General features: G+C 40.4%; 1 protein-coding gene across 2 annotated transcripts; it reads right to left on the bottom strand.

Moving 5' to 3' along the window:
• Positions 1 to 5716: 5716 nt before the first annotated feature.
• On the bottom strand, positions 5717 to 17161 carry LOC121328366 (deoxyribonuclease gamma-like). 2 transcript variants are annotated; one of them, XM_041272993.1, is made up of 9 exons: positions 17123 to 17161; positions 15313 to 15464; positions 14640 to 14728; positions 14124 to 14210; positions 12142 to 12254; positions 9526 to 9638; positions 8408 to 8565; positions 8030 to 8126; positions 5717 to 6617 (listed from the first exon to the last, which is right to left on the bottom strand). In XM_041272993.1, the coding sequence occupies exons 2-9, from the start codon at positions 15445 to 15447 to the stop codon at positions 6459 to 6461; spliced, it is 951 nt and encodes a 316-aa protein (XP_041128927.1). In that variant the 5' UTR covers positions 15448 to 15464; positions 17123 to 17161; the 3' UTR covers positions 5717 to 6458. The 2 variants fall into 2 exon arrangements, with proteins under 2 accessions (XP_041128927.1, XP_041128926.1); XM_041272992.1 differs by lacking the exon at positions 17123 to 17161 and having other exon boundaries at positions 15313 to 16682.
• Positions 17162 to 22827: the final 5666 nt, after the last annotated feature.

The following is a 22827-nucleotide window of genomic DNA, read 5'->3' as shown; positions in this document are numbered from 1 at the left end:
ACTGCCATCCTGTGAGCCAGAGGTGGGTAGTTAATGCTGGGTATGAATCTGTGTTAGCAAGTGCTTCCTACCTTCTAAACTTACTGGGCAGACATATGACAAATTACATTAAATACAGAAAAGTGTAAGGTACTGCACACAGGCAATAAAACTGTGCATTATAAATACTGTATGGAAGACACTGAAATTGAAATGTCTAGTAAATGTGGTGAAGCTATAAAAAAAAGGCCAACAAAATGCTTGCATATATAGTGGTGTTTAATTAAAATTATTAATTCATTAATAAAACTTCATCTAGAATATTGTGTTCAGTTCTGGTCACTTTGCTACAAAAACGATATTGCTGCTCTAGGAAGAGTGCAAAGAAGAGCGACCACAATTATTCCGGGTTTAAAAGGCATGTCATATGCAGACAGGCTAAAAGAATTGAATCTTTTCAGTCTTGAACAAAAAAGACTATGCGGCGATCTGATTCAAGCATTCAAAATTTCTAAAAGGCTTTGACAACCTGAAAAAAGAAACAAGGACCAGGGTCACAAATGTAGACTAGATAAAGGGGCATTCAGAAGAAATTAGGAGGCACTTTTTTAAACAGAAAATTATGGGAGTCTGGAACCAATTCCCTGATAATGTTGTTGAAGCTGACACCCTGGGATCCTCCAAGAACCTGCTTGATGAGATTGTGGGATCAATAAGCTACTAACAACCAAACAAGCAAGATGGGCCGAATGGTCTCCTCTTGCTTGTAACCTTTCTTATACTAGGGCAATACCAAACAAATATCAGACCAAAACTAATCGACAATAATCAATGCATGAATTCTTGCTTCTCAAAAAAATGAGAACAGAGCGTTTTTTTTTTAACAATTACTTTTATTCATTTTACAATTTTCTCCAAATTTTCTCATGTCCAATTATTATTCAACCTGGCTCACCACTGCAACCTCTGAACTAACTCGGGAGAGACAAGGCAAAACGAGGGATGTTCGCCAGGAGAAAGATAATTTTTATTCTAAACACCACAGTGTATCCAGATCACAAAATGTATTGCCCCATTTTTATGACCCATAATGAATAATGCAGCACATTCAAATACCTGAAAGTTGTAACAGAAGGGATGCTTGGGAAAGAGACTGCAGCCCCTCCTTTCCTGAGACAATACAAGGTGACACACCATATTGAGAGTGTTTTAGTAGTGTTACCTACAGTACCAACTGCTACATATGTGAGTTAGGTCAAAATGGGGATTGCAACAAACAGAATGTCTAAATACATAATTTTATACTTTGTATATAATACCCTGAATAGAGTATGCATAGCGATAACACTTCTCTTTAAAAAAAAAAACCAAAAAACCCCCAAAAAAATAGTTACTAGATTTTGCCACTGGGTGGCACTGTGCACTGAATTAAAATCCTATTTCTTTAAGCTGTAGCGTTGCCACCTTTGAGCCTGATTGTCAGATAATAAGCTGTTGCCAGTAGGTTCTATGCAAGACCACACACAGCAAACTGCACATCAATAAAAAGCATTAAAGATTAATACACATCTGCCATCATATTTACATGCCATCCTCAAACCTACACACAGCCTGGATGCTTTATTAGAACCTTCTACCAGATTGGACCTGGCATTGTTCTCCTGGTATACCCTGGGACCCTTGATTCCTCTGGAAGGCCAAACGAATGCTGTAGTTGCACCCTAGTGGCGATGGCTGCTTTCAAAATGTGTGTGTGTGTGTGTGTGTGTGTGTGTGTGTGTGTGTATATATATATATATATATATATATATTTTAAGCATGACATGACATGAAAAGGGTTAATCACACTATTTTTTGACCCTAAAGCACTACAAACTAATGCACGCGTGTTTGTGGCTGTAGGTAGAAATAATCAAGTTTGAAGGTTGTTGTAAGTCATGGCCGGAGCAGGGGAGAAGGGAAGGGAATGTAAGTAGCTAACCACATGCATTTCTGTGTGTTCTGCTTTCACATTTTTTAAATGGTCAGTTTGAGAAATAAACTTTGTTCAACAGCTGACCCTTCTTTAATACAAAGCTCGTGCTACCTACTGTTTTACGTAATGGTAACGTTGCTCTTAAATTCCTGTGGCTGATTCTTTGGGTGAAGAGATATTATCAGCTCATCATCTAACCATGGAATCTTGTGCAATTAAATCACTTAAACTCCTGATAGTAAACAATGTAAAAAAATCTACTGGTATGCAAGACGCAAAGACGAAAAAAATCTACTCGTGTTGACTCAAAACTTTATTTGAGCACTCTATGATTTGACTGGTGAAAGATAACATTAGTTTATTGGAGTTCACAAAGACAACTTTTTTCAGCTTGGTACGGTAACCTTTTCACATCCTTGTTTCTTTAATTCTTGATCTTTTTGCTGCATTACAGCCCTTCATTAATTATGTTTAGTTTCCAGGGCATTTTTATTTGTTGCTGTACTTGTTCTACATTTCCTAAGCAACTGTTAACTGCTGGTGTTGATATACCTGATGAAGACACGTTAGTGTCGAAACACATTGTTTGTTTTACAACTATGTCCTTTTTTTAAAATCAATGAAGAGATTTTGATGAAGAATATAAACGAGAGTTAGTCAAGTATTTAAACCTCTTTGAAGCAAAATGATGATTTTCGTTTGATAAGCGATTAAATATAGTTTGGCTGAAAGAAATTTGAATGTTTGCATTGCTGTAGAGATTCTACTTTCATTTGTGTGAGTATAAATACATAAATAAATAATCAAGCTGACGTCATTTCGTAAATATTGACTCTTGCTTTTAAAGGAGATACTGCATTTTGGTGCCTAACCCCTGAAAAAGTTGTCAAAATGTTTTTTTTTTGTTGTTTTTCTTGCATGTCTAACCATTTTAATCGCAGTCTGGAGCTCTGCATTATAATTTCTCATTTCTCTGTGCTTCAATGGTACAAACAGATTGATACATGATGGTGCAATTGACAGCATTGCGTTTTGAGGAATCATATCTTCATAAAGAACTGTCGGCACATAGCAGTGGCAGGCCTGACACATTGCACTGTAAAAGTAAAAAGGGATTCGAAGAGGAATCGAAACCTGAAAATGGATTCGATAATATCGAGAACCAGGTAACCCGGATACCCGAGTACCCTAGGTCATCCTTAATATACAGGTAGTGGACAAAAAAATGAAACAATAATTATGGCTAGCATGGCTGCAAGAGGAGACCTCAGTGACTTTGAAAGAGGGGTGATTGTTGGGGCGCATTTGGCAGGAGCTTCAGTGACCAAGACAGCTCAACTTGCTGATGTTTCACGAGCAACGGTGTCTCAGGTGATGTTGGCATGGAACTCCGAGAGAAAGACATCATCAGCAAAGGGCAACAGTGGGCGGAAGCGCATACTCCAAGATCGTGATATCCGTGCATTAATTTGAAATGCAAGGCAAAACAGGCGAGCAACTGCAGATCAATTGACTACAAATTTCAACCTGGGGCGCGAGCAGCCAGTTACATCAAAAACAGTCCACCGAGAACTCCACAGAGAGGGATACCACAATTGGGTTGCAGTGAACAAACTGCTCATCACACCTGGCAATGCACGTCTGCGAGTCCAGTGGTCAAAAGAGAACAGGCAATGGACTACCGAGCAGTGGAGAAATGTGAAATGGTCAGATGAATCATCCTTCACCATGTTCTCGACAAATGGACGAGTGCACGTGTGGCGCAAACCTAAAGAACTCTACATCCCTGAGTGCTTGGTTCCAACAGTGAAGGGTTCTGATGGTTCCATAATGTTGTGGGGCGCATTTTCCTGGCATGGTTTGGGTGCACTCATTCCCTTAGAAGACAAGGTCAATGCTAGTCGCTACTTAATGGTACTGAGTGATCATCTTCACCCCATGTCAAATATCTTAACCCCAGCATTTCTTTCCTGTCATGGGGGGTGTCTTCCAGGATGACAATGCCCCCATCCACAGAGCATGTGTGGTTGCCCAGTGGTTTGATGAGCATGATGTTATCCATGTCATGGCTTTCTCAGTCACCAGATCTGAAATCAATCGAGCATTTATGGGATATTCTGGAACGATGCCTGAGACTGCATTTTCCACCTCCATCAACCAGGCGTGAGTTGATTGACTTTCTCGTGGAAGAATGGTGCCGCATCCCTCCTGCAGAATTTCAGTGGCTGGTAGACTATGCCATGGCACATACAGGCCCTACTGGCTGCATGTGGTGGCCCAACGCCCTAATAAGTGACTTTACATTGGTGTTTCCATTTTTTGTCCACTACCTGTATATTTTAATGACTGGATCCCTTGAGACACCTTGCAACACCTTGTGGAGTCTATACCATGTCTATGCTGTGATCAGGGCAAACAGTGACCCAACCCAATACTAGGTACAGGTCCTAATAAAGTGGCCAGGTAAGGCATGTTCTTAATAACAATTAAAATACATTTCTTGCAGTATATTAATAATAATTAATAAAAAGAAAACATTATTTAAATAAGTGACAGCTTGACATTTGTATGCAATTTTCATACAATATAAGTGCAATATATAATTTATAGATAATAAAAACACTGAAATGACTGTAGAACAGTTATACTGAGTATACTATCATAAGCAATATACATATATATATAACACATTCCTGAATATGATTTATAATACGTGTATATGAAGGATCAGGGTGTCTCTTATTGTGAAAGAGATGTTGTTTGACACAATTTGTGCAGCTTAGCTCTTGCCCTCTGTTTTATTGTTTAGCTTTCGTTTGTGTGACTAGAATTGTGCTTTGGTGCTAAAACGCTCGTGTCACTAATGCCTGACGACTCTGCTACCTTTTCAGAATCAATTACATCTCTCTTTGTCTAAAAACATTACTTGCACTGATGGTGAAATACAAACATGAATAGAACTATTCTTAAAAAGCAATAAGGCCCTGTGACGGGACAGACTTGATATCTATGAGGTGCCACACTGTCACACCCCAATCTTGGCACCAAGCCTATGAGGTGTCACACTGTCAGGCTGACATGGTTGAAATACATGTGCATGGCAAGACTCTTATGTGATAAGGGTTTGTGCAGTTGAGATTCGTAAATCTTAATACAGTAAAACCTGTCTAATTATATAGTGCTGGATTACAGAGGTGCGGTCAAATAAAAATAAAGGTACATCTGAATGCTTTACGAACTCCACCACACTACATATAGTAACAGTACTGTCAGGTATCCTTGCAATCCAAGGATTGTATCCATTTTAAGTTTGCATTCTCCGTAATGTAAAGTATTCTACTGTACCATACCTGTGGGACGAGTGTGAATTTACATGATTATAAACTTAGAAAAGAAAAAACGCATGACTTTGAGTCGGACTGCACAATCAGATTTACATTGGTTTTGACAGACAAAAATTTAAAATCATGCCAGATTCCAGAATAGACACATTCCGGGTTCTAGAGAGGATTCATTTCAAGAGAGTTTGGTCAGGACCGAATTATACAGAATGCCGGTTTGTAGAGGGGCTGGATTAGACAGGTTTTACTGTATTTGATATTTCAGAAGTGGCGTACAAGTTAAAAGTAATAAAAGTAATGTTACATCATGGCTGAGACTGGCATTACCTTTTTAATCAGAGTCTCCATTGGTAACCTTAGCACTGATTTTAAATTTAAGGTTCAATTTTTTTTGTAAATATATATATATATATATATATATATATATATATATATATAGATATATATATATATATATATATATCCCAGTGGTGTGAACAGCCTTGAAACCAAACAGTGGGCTGTGGGAGGGGGGAGTTGGCGCCCCTTTGATCCCACACCCCCCTTACTTACCTGAACAGTCAATCATCTCATTACGTGTGTTAACGATCACCTCGCCAGTTCACCAGCACCCAGAAATAAGATATTTTTTTATTATTATTATTTGGAGGTATGTAACGACTAGTGGTGGGCTTTTATTGCCTAGTTGTTCCCCCTCAGACCCCTTGATCACTAAATATCTTGGAATCCTTGAATAGATAACTGTCCTTTTTAATTATATGCAAAAGATATTTAGAATGCTGAATGATAATTGTTCTATAATGCGGTCAGCCAAGAATGACACCACATTGAATTCTGTACCTGTGCCAGCAGGCACCACTGCAGAACCATGTTTTGTGTTAATACTGTATGAAGAACAACTGTCCCACAAAGTCATTCTGCATTGGTAGCACATTGATAATAAGAGTATACTACTGCACTTGAGGGACACATTTATAATTCAAATCTTGTTCATATATTTAAAGAGGAATGATCTATTCAGGGAAGATATGTAGTAAGCACGGGGTCAGGGTGGGGTAAAGGAGGCTATGACTGCACCCCCACCCCCATCCAATCATTCGGTGTGAAGGCTGGAGACACCATCATTGTGACTTACAGTACACACGAGTATGATAATGAAATGGTTAGAATCCAGACCAGCCGTTGGGTCCGCACATCACGGATAGTAACAGTACAGCCACAGCAATGCCAATGAGATAATGGTGGACATGCTCTTCCTGCTGCCCAGAAGAGGAGAGCCTCAGCTCCACCTCGACCGGATAGTGGTCACTAATAACCAGGGCCTGCAACAACAAGGGTCCAAAAGTGAGTATATAGCCAGAGCAGAGGGAGACTGTTTGGTGGGTGTAACAGCCTAACCCCCACCTCTTTTTGCTTCACCAGCACAGTGTAGAGAGATTATTTAAAAAAAAAAAAAAAAAGTTTAATGAAGAAAATAAAGTTTGACATCCAGAAACTATCAAGATGGATTTTATTAAGAAAACAGGCTTTTAATAACTCTCCAGTGAAGCAATGCAAATATTATAGTATTGGAACACTGTCTTTGCTGGGAATCATAGCTTCCCAAGTATTGCATCGCTGCGCTGCTACCGTGGGTTACAGCCAGGTGAAGTGAGAGAGGACACCTGTAGGGCTGGACTTTGTGCTCCAAGGGGCCAGCAGGGTCACAACTAGTCAATGCATTACTGGAACTGGATGGTCTAGAGGACTGTATTTCACATTATACAAACGGCAGGCAGAGACGATCAATCAGAGACGACCAATTGGTCAATCACACGACCCAGCCAGTGAAACATTTCACAGCATTATCGTGACTGCAGCCTCATCACAAAATATCAGTAATGAAATATGAATCTGCTAACAGGTAACAAAAAAAAAAAAAAGATATCAGGAAATTGAATAAAACCAAGACTAAATTCCATTGGTTCAGTCACATCATCATCTACACACTGGAGCCAATGGGAATACATTACACTGGTTCTTGACATCAAAGCTGAGCAAAATGGTAGATATACAAACTGTTAAACACCATCTGCTGCTGCTCAAACACAATAAAAGATCTTCAGAACGGGTCACAAAAAACAAGGCACTAGAAGCTACTGGCAAGCAAGCCACGAAGAAAGAAATACCTGGTCCCATATTCTTCCTTATAGAGGCTAACTCCTCTTTCCACAGAAACATCTGCACCAACCTCTTTCAATAGCATTACAGCAATCACATCTTTAGCAACTGTGCTTAATAATCAATCCAATATTCTACAGTAAAGTTAAAATCCATAAAAAATACACACAAGATTAATAGTTATTACTATGAGGGAAATAATAAATATAGTACCTCACACACACAGCACCGCTCACATGAACATTTATTTTTAAAACAGCGGAAGGACACTGATAATCATTATCAGGAGTGCCTAGTTAGTATGTTTTATAATGGAATTACGGTACTCCAGAGTGTTGTGATATGCTGAAGTATCACAGCTCTGTGTGTTAGGGTTAGCTGTAGGGTTAGCGGCATATTTCAGCACATCACAACACCCTGTGGCACCACAATTCTGAATTCAGGGATTCTGGAGAACAGATACACACAAATGAATCAGAGGCAGCTGAGAAACAATCCGGTGTGCTTTAAAATGAATCTGCACAGAATTCCCTACACCCTGCTCATAGTGATACAAGCCCTGTGTGTTTATTACCTGTTCCTCTGTGAGTCTGAATTCTCTGGGGAAGTCGAATGGTTTGGCAGACTGCGGAACAATGGCACTAAGGAAAGCATCACCATGCACCACGATTCTGAGAAAAGGGAAGATTAACACTGTTACACACAGGACTCAACATTTACTAGATAAATACATCTGTATGATGTATATTTCACTGGCTTTAATTATACCTAAAATAGTAAATGTTAGCTTTGTGGAATATTAGGAGAATATTCATGCTTGAAACTCCTGCATATCCTGCATATTCAATTATGAATATTATCTGAATGATCAAGAGCCAAGACTTAAATAAAATGTGTCACCCTACTCTGAAAAAATACAGCATAAGAAATGGCAGTGTTTTAGTGGACTTGCCTGTCGTAAGCGCAGACTGTGTTGTCGCGCACTGTTGTGTCAGTTTTGTCCCCGATTAGCCAGTGGAATTCCGGGTTGCTGCGCAGACGGATTTTAGGCCAGTCTTTCTTGGGCACATATCCGCAAGCTGCGTTAAAATCACCCAGGAACATAACATCCTGCCGGCAAGAGAGAGAGAAGTTATCACAGACCATACCTGCACAGCTGTCCCCACACACTCATTATATCAACCAATCATGGTTTTACTAAAAACCTTCACATAGTTTTTTCTGTTATTTTTGTACTGTCCCCTATCTTTTTCGTGATGTTGCAATCATTGGGCGTGCTTCTTAAATTGCTGATTGGTTCCTAATTAGACTGTAATAAGACCACCTTCAGCAGTTGCTCTTCAGTTCCAGTTGCCTGCCATAGATATGCAGACTAGATCATCCAGAGTGTGTTTATAGACGGAAAAGCCAGTGCCATCTAGTGACCAGACATTTTGAATCAGTTTCCTTTTTCGGCAATGCACTAGCTGTCCAGTAGATGGCGGCAGCACTTACAAATATAAACACTGTGGCTGCCTACATTACAAATGACTGAAACTAGAATGAAGAGCAGCTCCTCAGCTCAAATCAAAAACAATATAATGAAGAGTTTATCGGATTACAGCCCGATGCAATCTGAAACGTCTATAGGAGTGTGGGACAAGAGGTTGTAGAAGATTGGGGAAAAAATCATAGCAGTTATCATGTTCACTATGTAGAGTGTAACAAACAGACGGACGTAGGCGAACAGCACTTTAGGGTCCCCATTTTATGAACCTAGAAATGAAAGAAATGTCATTTGACACTACCTTAGCAATACAGCTCAATATCACCAAGCCTACTGCAGCAATATAGCTCAATATCACCAATCCTACTGCAACGATTCAATGGCGAAGTCATTTAAATTAAAAAAAACAGATGTGCTAAGAAGATACGGCCATGGCTTTAACATCATGCACCCTAAAATGAATAGGAAGGTAAGCCTTGTTTTATTATTCTTTAAGCATTTCCAAACCATTGACATGTAATTGCTGACATGTGGTAATGTTTGAAAAAATACAGATTTCAGAAGTGATGTCTAGCCACTCTCACCTGAATTCTCCATAGGCGTCTGATCTCCAGAAAGACGTCATACAGCTCATCTATCTCCCTTGTTGCATTCTTTGGTGTGGTATGCTGGGGCACAAGGACCAGGTCCTGTAGTTCTGAGAACAGGAGAAAGGATGTGTTACATCTGATATACAGTGTTCTGCCCCCTTATACAGACAGCCTTCACACTGTGCAAGACACAAGCAGTAGAAATCAGACTGAAGTACTAAAGCTGAGAGAACACAAAGCGGCTTGATACCTGGTTCCATAGTTTGAGGCAACTTTGTTGTATCAAACTCTGTCTCCCCTGGTGTGTCATGCAGTGGCTGAAACCAAGTCTCCTGAAACCCAGTCTCCTGAACACAAGTTCCAAGCAGCAAAGAGACTTTGTTTTCCCTCAGTTTAAGAGGACTGGGGGCTCCCACAACCAACAAATCCTCTGGTCCAGACGGCTTACCCCAGGAACATGAGATGCTTGTCCAGTAGCTGATTGGACGAGCAGAAATGAGTGGAATGGCCTCCCCTTGATACATTTTCTCAAAGATAAAAGGGCGGTCTTAAGAGAAGCTGACATATTTAACCCTAACCAATACTTTAAGTGTAGCACAGAAACCAGGACCAGAGGACACCAACAGAGATTAAGTGGAGGCGGATCACAGGGAGTCAGAGACACTTCTTAATACAGAGTGGGGAGGGTATAGAATGGGTTACCTAGTCATGTTGTTGATGCTGAATCACTGGGATCCTTTAAACCCGACTTGACAACATTTTTTAGACCAATCAGCAACTATGAACAGGACGGGCTTAGATGGGCCAAATGGTGATCGTTTTCAATGCACTCTGAGTAAGTTGCTGATGATGTGCCTATGGTGTGGTGTTGACAGGAATGCAAACAGAACATATCAAGACGAGGCAGATATTATCTGTAGCAAAATAAAATCTGCAACAACTAGGAACATCTATTTTCTGTAATGGACAATTCATCGGAATCTGTTTAATAGAATTACTGTATCTCAGTGAATACACAAGAAAATGTTAGATGTGTTAAAATGTCCAGTTAGTGAAAGTAGTTACATTCCTATCAGATCCGGATGGGTTCTCCCCATGTAGTCTGCAGCGTGTTTAATGCCACTCTGCAGTCTCACAATCCACTCCACCAACACAAAATCCCACCCCTGCAGCTGTCTTGCATACGCAACTGCTGCCACCTTGTGGCATTATCTAGCAGTTCCCTTTCAAATACGAAATGTAACCATTACCGAATGGGTATTAACCTGCAAGACCAGAAACCTGAATAAGATAATACAAAGCTGCTCAGTCAAGCGTCATGCCCGCTCCCGAGGACTGCATGCACAGATCAGCACCAAGGACTGACCTGATAGGAGAGCCTATTCAGATAAGTACTTGTTACATTTTCTCTTATAAATGTTCACATTTATTGTGTTTTACACAAATGATATGTGATATTACAAATAATCGCTGTAAAAGTTTTACTAATTACACATATTTGTGCACTACAGCCTGTTGTTTGTTACATACCGCTGTGGCCTTGTACCCTGTGTGATGCCGACGGCTTGAGTCATCCCTTCAGGGATCAAGCAACGTAAGTTAGCTGACTTTGTGCTCTCCCCACAGGCTGCAATTTAAGTAACTGCTATTACACTATTTTGTATGAGAGAAATATTTCTATTCTCATTGTATTTTTCTGTTTTCGCAGAGACTAAGCGCAGGCCTGTCTGCATTGTGTGCTGCAGCACAGAGCAGCTGCTGGGCTCAGCAGCGCTGCACAGGATCAAGAGGCTGCTTCGGTTGCAGAGGCTGCTACAGTCAGAACAATCTTTTGTCTGCTCCACTAAGTCCCATGGTCAAGCCCTCTCTAAGCAGCAGATGTCCAAGTGGATAGCAAACACGGTCAGGGCTGCCTAAGAGCTGGCCAACTTGCCTCCTCCAGAAAGCTCTAGGTGCATGGCATTTCCTCTAGGTGCATGGCATTTCCTCTAGGTGCATGGCATTTTCTCTAGGTGTATGGCAACTTCGTGGGATTTATTCCAGGGTGCATCTGTCAAAGACATTTGCAATGCAGAAGTGTGGGCTACTCCCCATACCTTTACTAGGCTCTAGACTTGTGGAGGTTGTGGATCCTCAAAACTCTGGTTTTGGAATTAGAGTCAGCCGACCCTTATAACACAGTCATAGAGGGCAGTTCTCCCTCATTTTTTAGCCTAGCTACTTGTTACTGGGGTTCCAAATGGTACAGCACAAAGCAGCCTCGGCTTAGCCTTAAAACATTCTGTTCGTGCAGCAATCTTGCCCTTGAGATGTATACTGATCCATTTGTTAATGGTTACATTTCGTACTTCAAAGCTTTAGGCTATTACCATAACCCTGGTTCCCTGAAATAGAAAAGTATCCATTCCAAGTCCATGTTTGCAGCAGATTTGAAGGAAAAATGATGCTGAGTTCTGTGCATGCAGTCCTTTATACCCTCGGGGCAGGCATGAATGCATCAGAGGCTCGGATGAGCAGCTTTGTTATATCTTATTCAGGTTTCAAGTCTTAAAGAGGTTAATACACTAACCTGTGTGTGAGGAATGAAGCTCTCCTGACTGCAGCACTAACCTGTGTGTGGGGAATGGAAGTGCACAATGAAGGGTTCTCTGGAGAAAGCATCAGGGTCATCCTTCTGAGTGTCAGGATACTGGTACTGGTCTCGAACATCAACTACATCAGACCTGCAAGAATCACACAGCACTGTATTCACTGGGCTCCTGGCAGGGAAGCAGTGTGGTCTAGTCTAGGGGTTCCCAAACGTTTTTACCCAAGGCCCACCCGTTCAGCTGCATTAGGCATTACGGCCCAGTATTAGCAATCCTTGGGAAAATGTCAAATTAGAAGCATTTTATATGTTTAAACCTGTAACATTATAAATAAACCTAATCTAAAAACTGTCCTTTATTAATATGAATAAATATTGTGAAAGACGGAAATCACATAGAATATGCACTGAGTGAAAATAAGAAATTGAAACACAAATTTTTGTAAATAAAATAAATTGCAAAAACTAAAACAGATGTTTTTGTCAAAACTTTAAATTAGGCACTTTTGTATAATTGAAAATTTTAGAAATGCAGTTATTTTTCTTGGTCAAACAAGAAAGAAGTGCATGTCTCTTATTATTCACATTCATAAATACCTGAACAGGAATCAGTTTGAGTAAAACCAGTACAATGTGCACAAAAACATTACTTAAATCTTTATTGCTGAACACTGTACCTAAAACGTACCTCTCACGCTCAACCGTCATGCACAAAAACGAATTTGCACAATACAAAGGGAAACCTTTTCTTGCACAAGTTACTTTTTTCGCCACTATACAATTTGCAAAATCACATTCAGTTGGCTTGCAACACCCCCGCCCCCATAAAAAGCACAGCTGCGCCACTTAACCAAAAGAAAAATTTTAAATCAGTCAAAAAAACATTTTATTATTATTATTATTATTATTATTATTATTATTATTATTATTATTATTATTATTATTATTATTATTATTATTTCCCAACAAAACATATTCTTGTTATTTTAAGATGACGTGAACAAGCCAGTAATCAATAAAATAGCTGTATATCCAAACATTTTAATGAATCAATTACTGGTATGTAACAAGATTTATGAGTTTGATTTAGTTACTATTGAAGCATACATCAAAGTACACTATTTTAAATGTCAATAGCTAATTAGTCACAAAAACGTATTCATCATAAGCATCAATTGAATTTTTACATGAATGTTATCAAGACCAAAAGTCAGTATGAAAACTTTTCTACAAAAGGAAAAACCCATTTCAGCATCTCAAAACTGAGCCCGCGGTACAAATGCATTCAAACTGCGGCAGCTGCCTGTTTTGTTCTTTATACTTTGCAAAACGTATTCTTTGGTAGCAGATTTGACATATTGTAATTTTATAAAATGCTGAACACATTTTTTACATCTGCCAGCAGAGCGATCACATGACCTAAACACTGCCCTATTGTCAGAGCTCTCCACTATATCCCGCCTGCAGGTAGGCAATCTGTTTGCTCCGATTTGTGAAGTTCTGCTTTGATTGACAGTTCGCCAATACTCCCTTGCTTTACAGTTACAGCTGCTGCTGGCGCCTGCTTTTCATTATTAATAGAAAAAAATACACAGATTGTCATTGCTCCCGTGGCCCACCTTTGGGCTGCGGACCACAGTTTGGAAACCCCTGGTTTAGTTAAGTGATTAGAGCTGAGGGACGGAAGAGGGAAGCAGTGTGGCAAGTCTAGTGATTAGAGCTGAGGGACTGGGAGGGAGGGAAGCAGTGTGGCCTAGTCTAGTGATTAGAGCTGAGGGACTGGGAGGGAGGGGAGCAGTGTGGCTAGTCTAGTGATTAGAGCTGTGGGACTGGGAGGGAGGGAGACAGTGGCTAGTCTAGGGTTAGAGCTGAAGGACTGAGAAGGAAGCAGTGTGATCATGTCTACTGGTTAGAACTGAGGGACTGGGAAGGAGGGGAGCAGTGTGGCTAGTCTAGTAGTTAAAATGGAGGAGCTAGGAGCTAAAAAGTCATTTTAAAAGTTCACCTGTATATGAACACATATTGCTCCAGGTAAGAACCTCTTCCTAGACGACCACTTGCAACAAACTTGTAGTTGTGATTCCTATCAAACCTGAGGAAAGGCAGGAAGACAATAAACAATGTCATGATATTTTACTCATTTTCACCCCAATTTTGGATCTGCTTGTTATATCCGGGCTCCCATCAACTGAAACTAAATTCAATTCATGCAGCCATTTTTACTGTTGCCTTCTGACCTCCATCGATCAATATTAGAGATCTACCCAGAAAACTGAATGAATTACAAAAAGAACCTTCTGACGGTTATATGAATGTAGGACTGATCCACAAAGGGGTTTGTACTGTAACACTGAAAACACAGCAGAGTCAGCACAGATCTCCCCCTGCCACAAGGACTGATCCACAAAGGGGTTTGTACTGTAACACTGAAAACACAGCAGAACAGCGGGGACAGCTGCTTTGCGGTGTCTGATTACTGGCCGCTGATCAGTTATATTAGGGCTGCAGGAGCTCAGTTTACCTGTTCAGATTGTTTACCAGCGCTGGCACAGCCCTTCCCTTTGAATCACGCACCTCCTGAATCAGACACACATCACAGCGTGACAAGATCTGGTTAACAATAAAAAAATACACGTCAATAACATCGTCCCCCCCCGGCTGAGAATTCATATTCAGAGCTATCAATAACATCAACCCCCCCCACCACCACCACCACCACCACCACATTGGTGCATTCACATTCAGAGCTATCACTGACATCCCCAGTCTGCTGTGCATTCATATTCAGGGATATCAATAACATCAAACCCCCCCACAGTGGTGCATTCACATTCAGAGCTATCAGTAACACCACCCATCCCCCCCGCTGTGCATTCATATTCAGAGCTATCACTGTGACGAAAAGGTGAAATACCATCAGCAGCATGTACAGACTAGCAAAGAATAGGAATTAGCAGGATTCATGACAATTTCATAAGCGATTATCAAGATAGGTGCAAAAACAAACAGACAGAAACCCCAGAATCTGATACTATCAGTAATTTATAATAAATAATGTTCAGACAACTGGATCAGCGGTACATATAGAGAGATCTATATATCTGGAGTAATTTCAACCCTGTTCAGTTTCACTGTTTCCACTGTCTCCCCTTCAAAGTCATTTGAACCCTCCTGTGTCTGCTCTCCAGACTCACCCTCACCAGGACCTCTGTGACGCCCTGGTCGCTTGCCTTGGAGTCCCCGAAGGCCTGCACGTTGAAGGCACAGATCCTAAATGCAGAGGCGACCTCCAGGAGAGAGAGGCAGAGGTGCAGGCCTGCGAGCTGCATGATGTGAGGCTATGGGACTGGACATGTCATTCTATTATTTACATGTTGAATCAATCCCAATGCCTGTATTGCACTGCCATTAGCCACACAAGCTTGTTAAAGTAAATTTAATTTAAAACAGGATATCTGTTACTATAGAGTTGGTTTCTATGCCCTAATTCCAGGATATCTGCTTCACTTGCACTTTCTGGATCATTTAAGCTTAACAGTGTCCTCTGGCTGAAAGTGTGTCAGGCAATAGGGGAGGCAGCTGGCTGGTTAATGGAAGGAAAGAAGTCATTGAAGAGATGGGACAGTTTCACCCTCCAGGTGACCAAGGAAGTGCAACACTAATTGAAAGCACGGCTTGCATACAGAGATTTATTCAGCCTAGGGTAGTACAAGCTATCATGCTTTTCGTATTTCACACAGTTGGTGCAGAGAGGTAGGCAGAGGATCACGATGACGAGTGTGCAGGGTAGGTGGGGCTGGGAGAGTTGAAAGGTTGTCACATGATATAAACAGCATGAAGAAGGTTGCTGAGACCCAGCACTTATCCAGACAAGCTCAAAGCAGGTTCAGGCATATTTACAGCAAAGTGATACTTCAGTATTGGAGTGACAGAATCTACAGCCTCCGAGTGATGCAGAGACAAAGTAAAACTATGAACCCATTCAGCACCAAACAAAAGTTTCTGTCAATCTGCAGCTTGTGACATAGCCTACTGGCTGTGCAGCAAATTCTAAAAGCTTTCAATCTATTAGAAATGTGAACTGACAGACATATTTACAACATATATTCCCAGAGTCCTGTTTTGAGGACAGTCGCGTTAGATGTGTTCCAGTTAAACAAGTTAAAAATGTTCCACAAAATTACAAAGTAGACTGTTCTCAAATGAGAACAATGGCACTTAATGGGTTAAATGTTGGAAGCGTTATTCAGATGCATTTGCCTATCTTTGTCAGCAGGTGGCAGTATGCACTAACACATTGTCTACAGACCAACTATTCAACTGGGGCATTTGCTTTAGTTTTTTTTTTTTTTCCTCTGAAATGTTTTCTTTTTTTTTCACAAGAACAAAAAAAACTAGAAAAATGGTAAATAAACAAATTATAAGGGAATAAATCATCCTTTGCTAATGGGTTAAAAATCACTGGTATGTCCATTTTTACACATTTCCAGGGCATTGTGGTAGCTTTTTTTGTTTGTTTGTTTTTTGTTGTTGTTTTACAATCCACACTTTACCTTGTTTTTTGTTTTTTTTTACAATCCTCAATTTACCTTGTTTTTTGTTTTTTTACAATCCACACTTTACCTTGTTTTTTGTTTTTTTTGTTTCACCCTTTTTTGCATCTCATGTCTCATGTTGTGTGTTTAATGTTGGTGTATAGTCACTGGTACACGGGATATAAATGGGTCTGTGTTTCACGTTTGTGTTTAAAAATTTATATTTATATTTAGGCACGAGGATTGCACAGCACTTCACGCGCAAGTAAAATGTAATAATATGTGAGCACGGGGAATTCACGTGCAGTTGTACCGTGACTCCAATTGAATGACTGATTAGCAGTCGAGTCTTGGTACAGCTGCATAAAAGCAGCATGTTTTCACTCACTCGGGGTTGTGTGTTTGGTGAGTGGAGAACGGGATTGGAGATGGAGGAAATAATAAGTATAATAATAATAAAGAAGCTCACCGTGTTTTGTTTGGTCCGTTTTGTTTGTCTGTTTATTTTGGTGAATGTGCCGTGTCCTGTGTTTTTTGTTTAATATAACCGTTTATTTTCTCTCTGTTCTGATCACTCATTAAATGCTGCGCGAAGCCATTCGCTCAGCTCAACCACTCCACCTCTCTCTTTGTTTATTTTCCTGTTTCTGGTCGGACGTCCCCCACTCTGGCCGTCTTTGTGACAGCTATAAATCAAAAATAGTCTTGAAGCCCAGGTGTTAAATCTGGAAGAAAAAAACAACGCAGAATCAATAAGGGTCAGAATAATTGACAAAAATTCAAAGGGCATAATCGGGGCATGTTATAGACCGCCAAATTCAGGCACCGAGCAAAATAGTCAATATACAATGACATTAGCAAAGGAGCAAAGGAGAAACCATATTAATGTGGGATTTCAATTTCACCCTCTATAAAATTTGAGTAAAATAGAGAAAACATCCACGGAAAAAGGATGGCTGTCTTTTAAAAATGTAGTACTAGAGGCGCAAAACAATTACAGTCCAAAAGTAGACGAATCTAAACCTCAAAATGGAGTGGGTAACAGGTGGAGTACCACATGGATCAGTATTAGGTTCTCTGCTATTCTTAACCTACATTAATGACTTAGATTCTGGTATAGTAAGCAAACTTGTTAAATTCGCAGATAACACATAAATAGGAGGAGTGGCAAACATCGTTGCAGCAGCAAAGGTCATTCAAAATGATCCAGACAGCATTCAGAACTGTGCAGACACATGGCAAATGACATTTAATACAGAAAAGTGTATAAAAATGTGCATTATATATGTCATATGGGAGATACTGAAGTTGAAGAAGGAATCTATGAAAAAGACCTAGGAGTTTATGTTGACTCATAAATGTCTTCATCTAGACAGTGTGGAGAAGCTATAAAAAAAGATCCACAAAATTCTTGGAAATATAGTGAAAAGTGTAGAATTTAAAAGGAAGTAATGTTAAAACGTTACTATTGTAAGACCTCATCCAGGATATTGTGCTCCGTTCTGGTCACCTCACTACAAAAAGGATATTGCTGCTCTAGAAAGAGTGCAAAATAGAACAACCAGAATTATGCTGGGTTTAAAAGGTATGTCATATGCAGAAGACATATTAGATCAAGTCAGAACTTTGTTTCTTCAGATGCTTGAACAAGAACTAACGCAAACCGTTTTTATTCAAACATCAAAAACTAAAAAGTCCTGACAATCCACGACCCAGTTGGATTTTTTTTCATTTGTTCCATTCAGGGATATCAGATTTAGATATAGTATATAGATCTATATATAATATATATATATATATATATATATATATATATATATATATATAATATATATATATATATATAAACTTGCACATTGTCATGTAGTCAAATCAGGGGGTTGCCAACCTTGTCATTCTGTTTTTACTGACACAGTGGGCTTTTTTTTTTAATCTACACTTTTTTTACTGACATCATTTAAAAGAATAAAAACATTGTAAAATAGGCTAGTTTGGTGTACTTACTTTTAAGTTTAGGTCTTATTTACTTCTTATGGTCATACAAGGACAGATTTGAAGACTGAATCGTTGGTCTGAAGTTGGTGCTGTTTTTAACAGCAGTCTTGATGTCTGTAGACAGCTGATTTCTGATGTGTTTTTACAAGCTAATTCTGCAGTGCTGTGTGGCAAAGCCAACATATTGTAGCGAACCTCAGTTCTCTTTCAATTCGAAGTCGACCACCACTTACATTGGTATGGGATATTCCTGCCCTTCGGGTAGGTATTGCTGAGCTCTCTATACCAGAGCTGCCGAAAGGCCCCTTCCTGTTATGACACACTCGATGCCGTCTACTGAGGGAATAAAACCATCACTCATAGGAGGATCCTCCTTTTTTTCCCACTCAAGATGGTAAGGTAAGACCTCTGTGTTTAGCTGAGTGTGGATAAGGAAAAAGCTTCTCAAGTCGAGTTGGTTGTATTTTCCTTGCATTTGTGCTGAAAGTCTTACCTTGTCTTTTCTTCTTGAGAGTACAAGTGTCCTCCTCGTGGCTAGGCCTTGCTGTATCCCCGATGTCAAGTGACCTCCCAGCCGTGCTCTCCTCCACTTCGCTAGGCCTTGCCGTATGCCTGCTGTCGAGTAGACCCTGCTGGCCACACAGGCCTGCCACCTCGGTCAGTCGGGCCTTGTAGACAGTGTACCCTCTCTCTCCTTTCTTTCTCCTGTGAATACACATGTCCTCCTCGTGGCTAGGCCTTGCCGTAGCCCCTTGGTTGAGTGACCTTCCTAACCGTGCTCTCCTCCACGGGGCTAGGCCTTGCCATATCCCCGCTGTCGAGTAGACCCTGCCGGCTGCACAGACCCGCCACCTCGGTGAGTGGGGCCTTGTAAACAAACAGTATACTATTTTTCACCATGTTAAACGCTATGCGCTGACCAGGTGTGTGTGTTGACCATGTGGTTAGAGTAGGCATATTGTGTAGCGGCCTCCCTGGTGCTGCAGTACTGTGGCGCATGCATAGCCTGTGATATTATTATCTTGGGGCACAGGTGCTTAGTATAAGCGACACATGGTGCCCAGCGCCTCAGTGGTAGTGCACAGCAACGCTGCATGATACGTGGTGCACTTAGTGCCCTCAGTACTCTGTGTGTGCGGTGCTCAGTTCGCACAGTGCATGTGTGCACACGTGCTGATACCTACCACTCTAGTGCGACTACACACGGTACGCAGTTCACGTAGTGTATGGTACCTGGTACGCATGGTGCTTGGGATGTTCAGTGTAAACAGTGCACGTGGTGCACGTTGCGCTAGTTGCGTAGGCACTGCTCTTCTGCCCTTCAGCCCGACTGAAGGAAGCCTGGTTAGAGAGAGCCAAAAGGGTGAGCTCCGCGTCCTCTATGGCCAGATCGCCAGTGGCTCAGGGCGCCCCAGATGACCTGTCCCAGAGACCCCTATCGGACATGCCCGCAGTCGCTCCTCATCTGATATGATATGTCCCTATCATTAAATAATAATGAATAACATATATGCTTTGTTCTTTTTTCAGACAAATGATAACGCAGAGACCAATGGAGATGACGATGAGGATGACCAACATTTTGAAAATCTGAGAAAAAGACCAACATCTGAATTGTCTACGAGCTCACCATCATCAAACCCCAGCTCACCTCCTTGCAAGACCAGAAGGCAAATGAAAATTCCAGGTGCTGAGAAACTTCAGAAAAAAGTAGGAACGCAGAGGAAAAAAATATTATGCAGTCCTTCATTGATTCTCACAAAGAAGAGAGATCAATGTTCTTTCAAACTCTAGACCTGGCAGCACAGCGAGAGCTGGAAACTGGAGAGGAGGCATCAGCGAGAGTTGAAGCATGCCAGACAAATGATGAAAATGTTCGCAAGCATGATATCCACTGGTTCAAGCACTTCAGGAAGACAGCCTGTGGAGTCTGTTTACAATCTCATTCCTAGTTCCTCATCTGGATACACTACACTGCAATCACAGCCACACCCTCTGACCAGACAGTCACACACATGTTGCTAAAACTTGCACTGAGTCAGAACAATTATAGCAAAATGTTGTGGAAATGGAGGGCACAAATCATGGTGACTCCTCATTTTATACATTGCTGAGTAGCATCCGCACTAATGACTATGAAGATGTTTTGTAAGTTTTGAAAGTTATGTAAAATATTCAGTATTAGCAACAGAAATTGTATCACGAGAAAAAAACTTTTTTACTGGGGACACACACAATACATATATCACTAGATAATATACATAATAATATATATATATATTCATATATATATATATATGTATATCTTTAAGATGTTTAGATGGAAATTTTCTAGATATAAAGATCTATATATTTTTTAGATGTGCTCCTTATTGCTCCTATATGTAATATGATTGACAAATATATAGCCACTACTGTAAGCGTGAAACTGTTCTGTAAGCTCTTTTTTTCAGAGCTGTTGAAGTGTTTTTTTTTTTTTTTTTGTTGTTGATAGCTTTGAAGTTAAAAGTTTACCTGTTTAAATGAATGCGTAAGATAGGATGGTAGTATTGATGGTAGTACTGATTTTCCAAATATCTTCAGTTTAGTAGGTCAACATAGTTTTTAATATTGGTGATACATATTTTTACAGCAAGACAGCTTTATAAAGTGCATCAAAGTTATAAAAAAAAAAAAAAAAAAGTTTTTATTAGGCTTTAAGGTTATTGCACAATTTTTTTTTATCTAAACATATGTTTCATTTTCACATTATACTATATGGCATATTGGAGATGTTTTTGTTTGTTAATTACACATCTCCAATAGACATCTCCAGCACCCCTTAAGTCGGCCAAAGGCACATTTTACAGCCATTCTTTTCTTTTCATGGCAGGGGTATGCTGCATCACCAATTACAGTGATAGGGACATTAATCCCATTGAAATTCTCTGTCACATTTGGGAATAGGCTACCATCTTGCCCCAATTTATATAGAGAGGAACTGACAAATACTTGTGCATCGTGGACTTTTCCTGGCCAGCCAACTATTATATCCCAAAATCTGTAACGGTGATCAACCACACCTTGTAAAGGTGTGGTTGATCACTGTTTCTATTATAGTAATCAGTTTTATTTTCAGTAGATGCAACAATAGAGATATGGCTGCCATCAAATGGTTTTTTTCCAACTGAGCTCTTATTTAGAGTTTTTTTTTTTTTAATTATTATTATTATGTTTTCAGCTCTGATACTGGTGAAGATAGGGCTGATAAGTATTCAGCTCAGTAACTGATAACTCAGTCGGAACTAAACCAGAAGAATCTGAGGACCAATTGTATATACAGTATTATTAACATCTTTGTAGCATACCTTGAAATTTTTGTTGAAGATGTCACTCCATGGAGATGAAGAAAAGCACTCCATTGCCTCTTCTGCAACTGTAGAAATATTAGGCATTTCTTCACATGTCCCTAGCCCTAACCCTAACCCTAACCTTTGCCTTTGTTTGTGTTTGTTTATCCCTATTACAAAACACCACAGAAGTGCAGCATACAAAATCAGGACTTTCTCCATAATTTTCTCCATGGCTCTAGAACTTCCCAGAATTCACTTCAAGGAGATCATATGATTTTCTTGTGGTCTCAGTACAATTGCAGATGTGTGATGTGAAAGGGAAGTGTTCTTGGTACACTTGAAAAGATGGAAGTGTTCTCAGTACATTTCCAACTGTACTCAGAGAAACAATTTGAGGATGTTACGCCTGAAAAGCCCTGAGCACACTTGGCAAGTGTACCGTAATCGGTACACTTACTAGTGTTCCCAGTGTGAAAAGGGGGTCAGACTCCTGGGTGCTCGCCACCGTGCAAAACAGCTATGCACTTCAGTTTCGCTTGGGACCTCCTCCCTTTAAAGGTGTAACAAACATTTTTGTGACAGACCCTCTACAAGCCTCGGTACTTCAGAAAGAAGTGGCTGCCTTGCTGTGCAAGCGAGCCACTTGTCTCGTAGACCCCGTCTCCCACGGAGAGGGGTACTACTCGAGGTACTTTCTGGTACCCAAGAAAGACGGCGGCTTTTGCCCCATCTTAGACCTGAGGCTCCTAAACGAGGCTCTTAAAAGAAAGGAGGTTTCGAGTGCTGAAGCACCGTCACCTCCAGTTCGTCCAGCTAAGCGACTGGTTCACCACCGTGGACTTAAGGG

This window comes from Polyodon spathula, chromosome 16, assembly GCF_017654505.1.
Source record: "Polyodon spathula isolate WHYD16114869_AA chromosome 16, ASM1765450v1, whole genome shotgun sequence".
NCBI lineage: Eukaryota > Metazoa > Chordata > Actinopteri > Acipenseriformes > Polyodontidae > Polyodon > Polyodon spathula.
The sequence above is the reverse complement of the archived record's forward strand: the minus strand, read 5'-3'. Positions and strand labels throughout refer to the sequence as shown.

Excerpts from the sequence above, each read along its gene's own strand:
- LOC121328366 (XM_041272993.1), bottom strand. The coding sequence starts at position 15,447 with ATGCAGCTCGCAGGCCTGCACCTCTGCCTCTCTCTCCTGGAGGTCGCC. Across the intron at positions 9,639-12,141 it reads CTTCCATTCCCCACACACAG|AACTACAGGACCTGGTCCTT; the intron begins GTTAGTGCTGCA and ends TCCTGTTCTCAG. Across the intron at positions 8,127-8,407 it reads ACAGTCTGCGCTTACGACAG|AATCGTGGTGCATGGTGATG; the intron begins GCAAGTCCACTA and ends CCCTTTTCTCAG.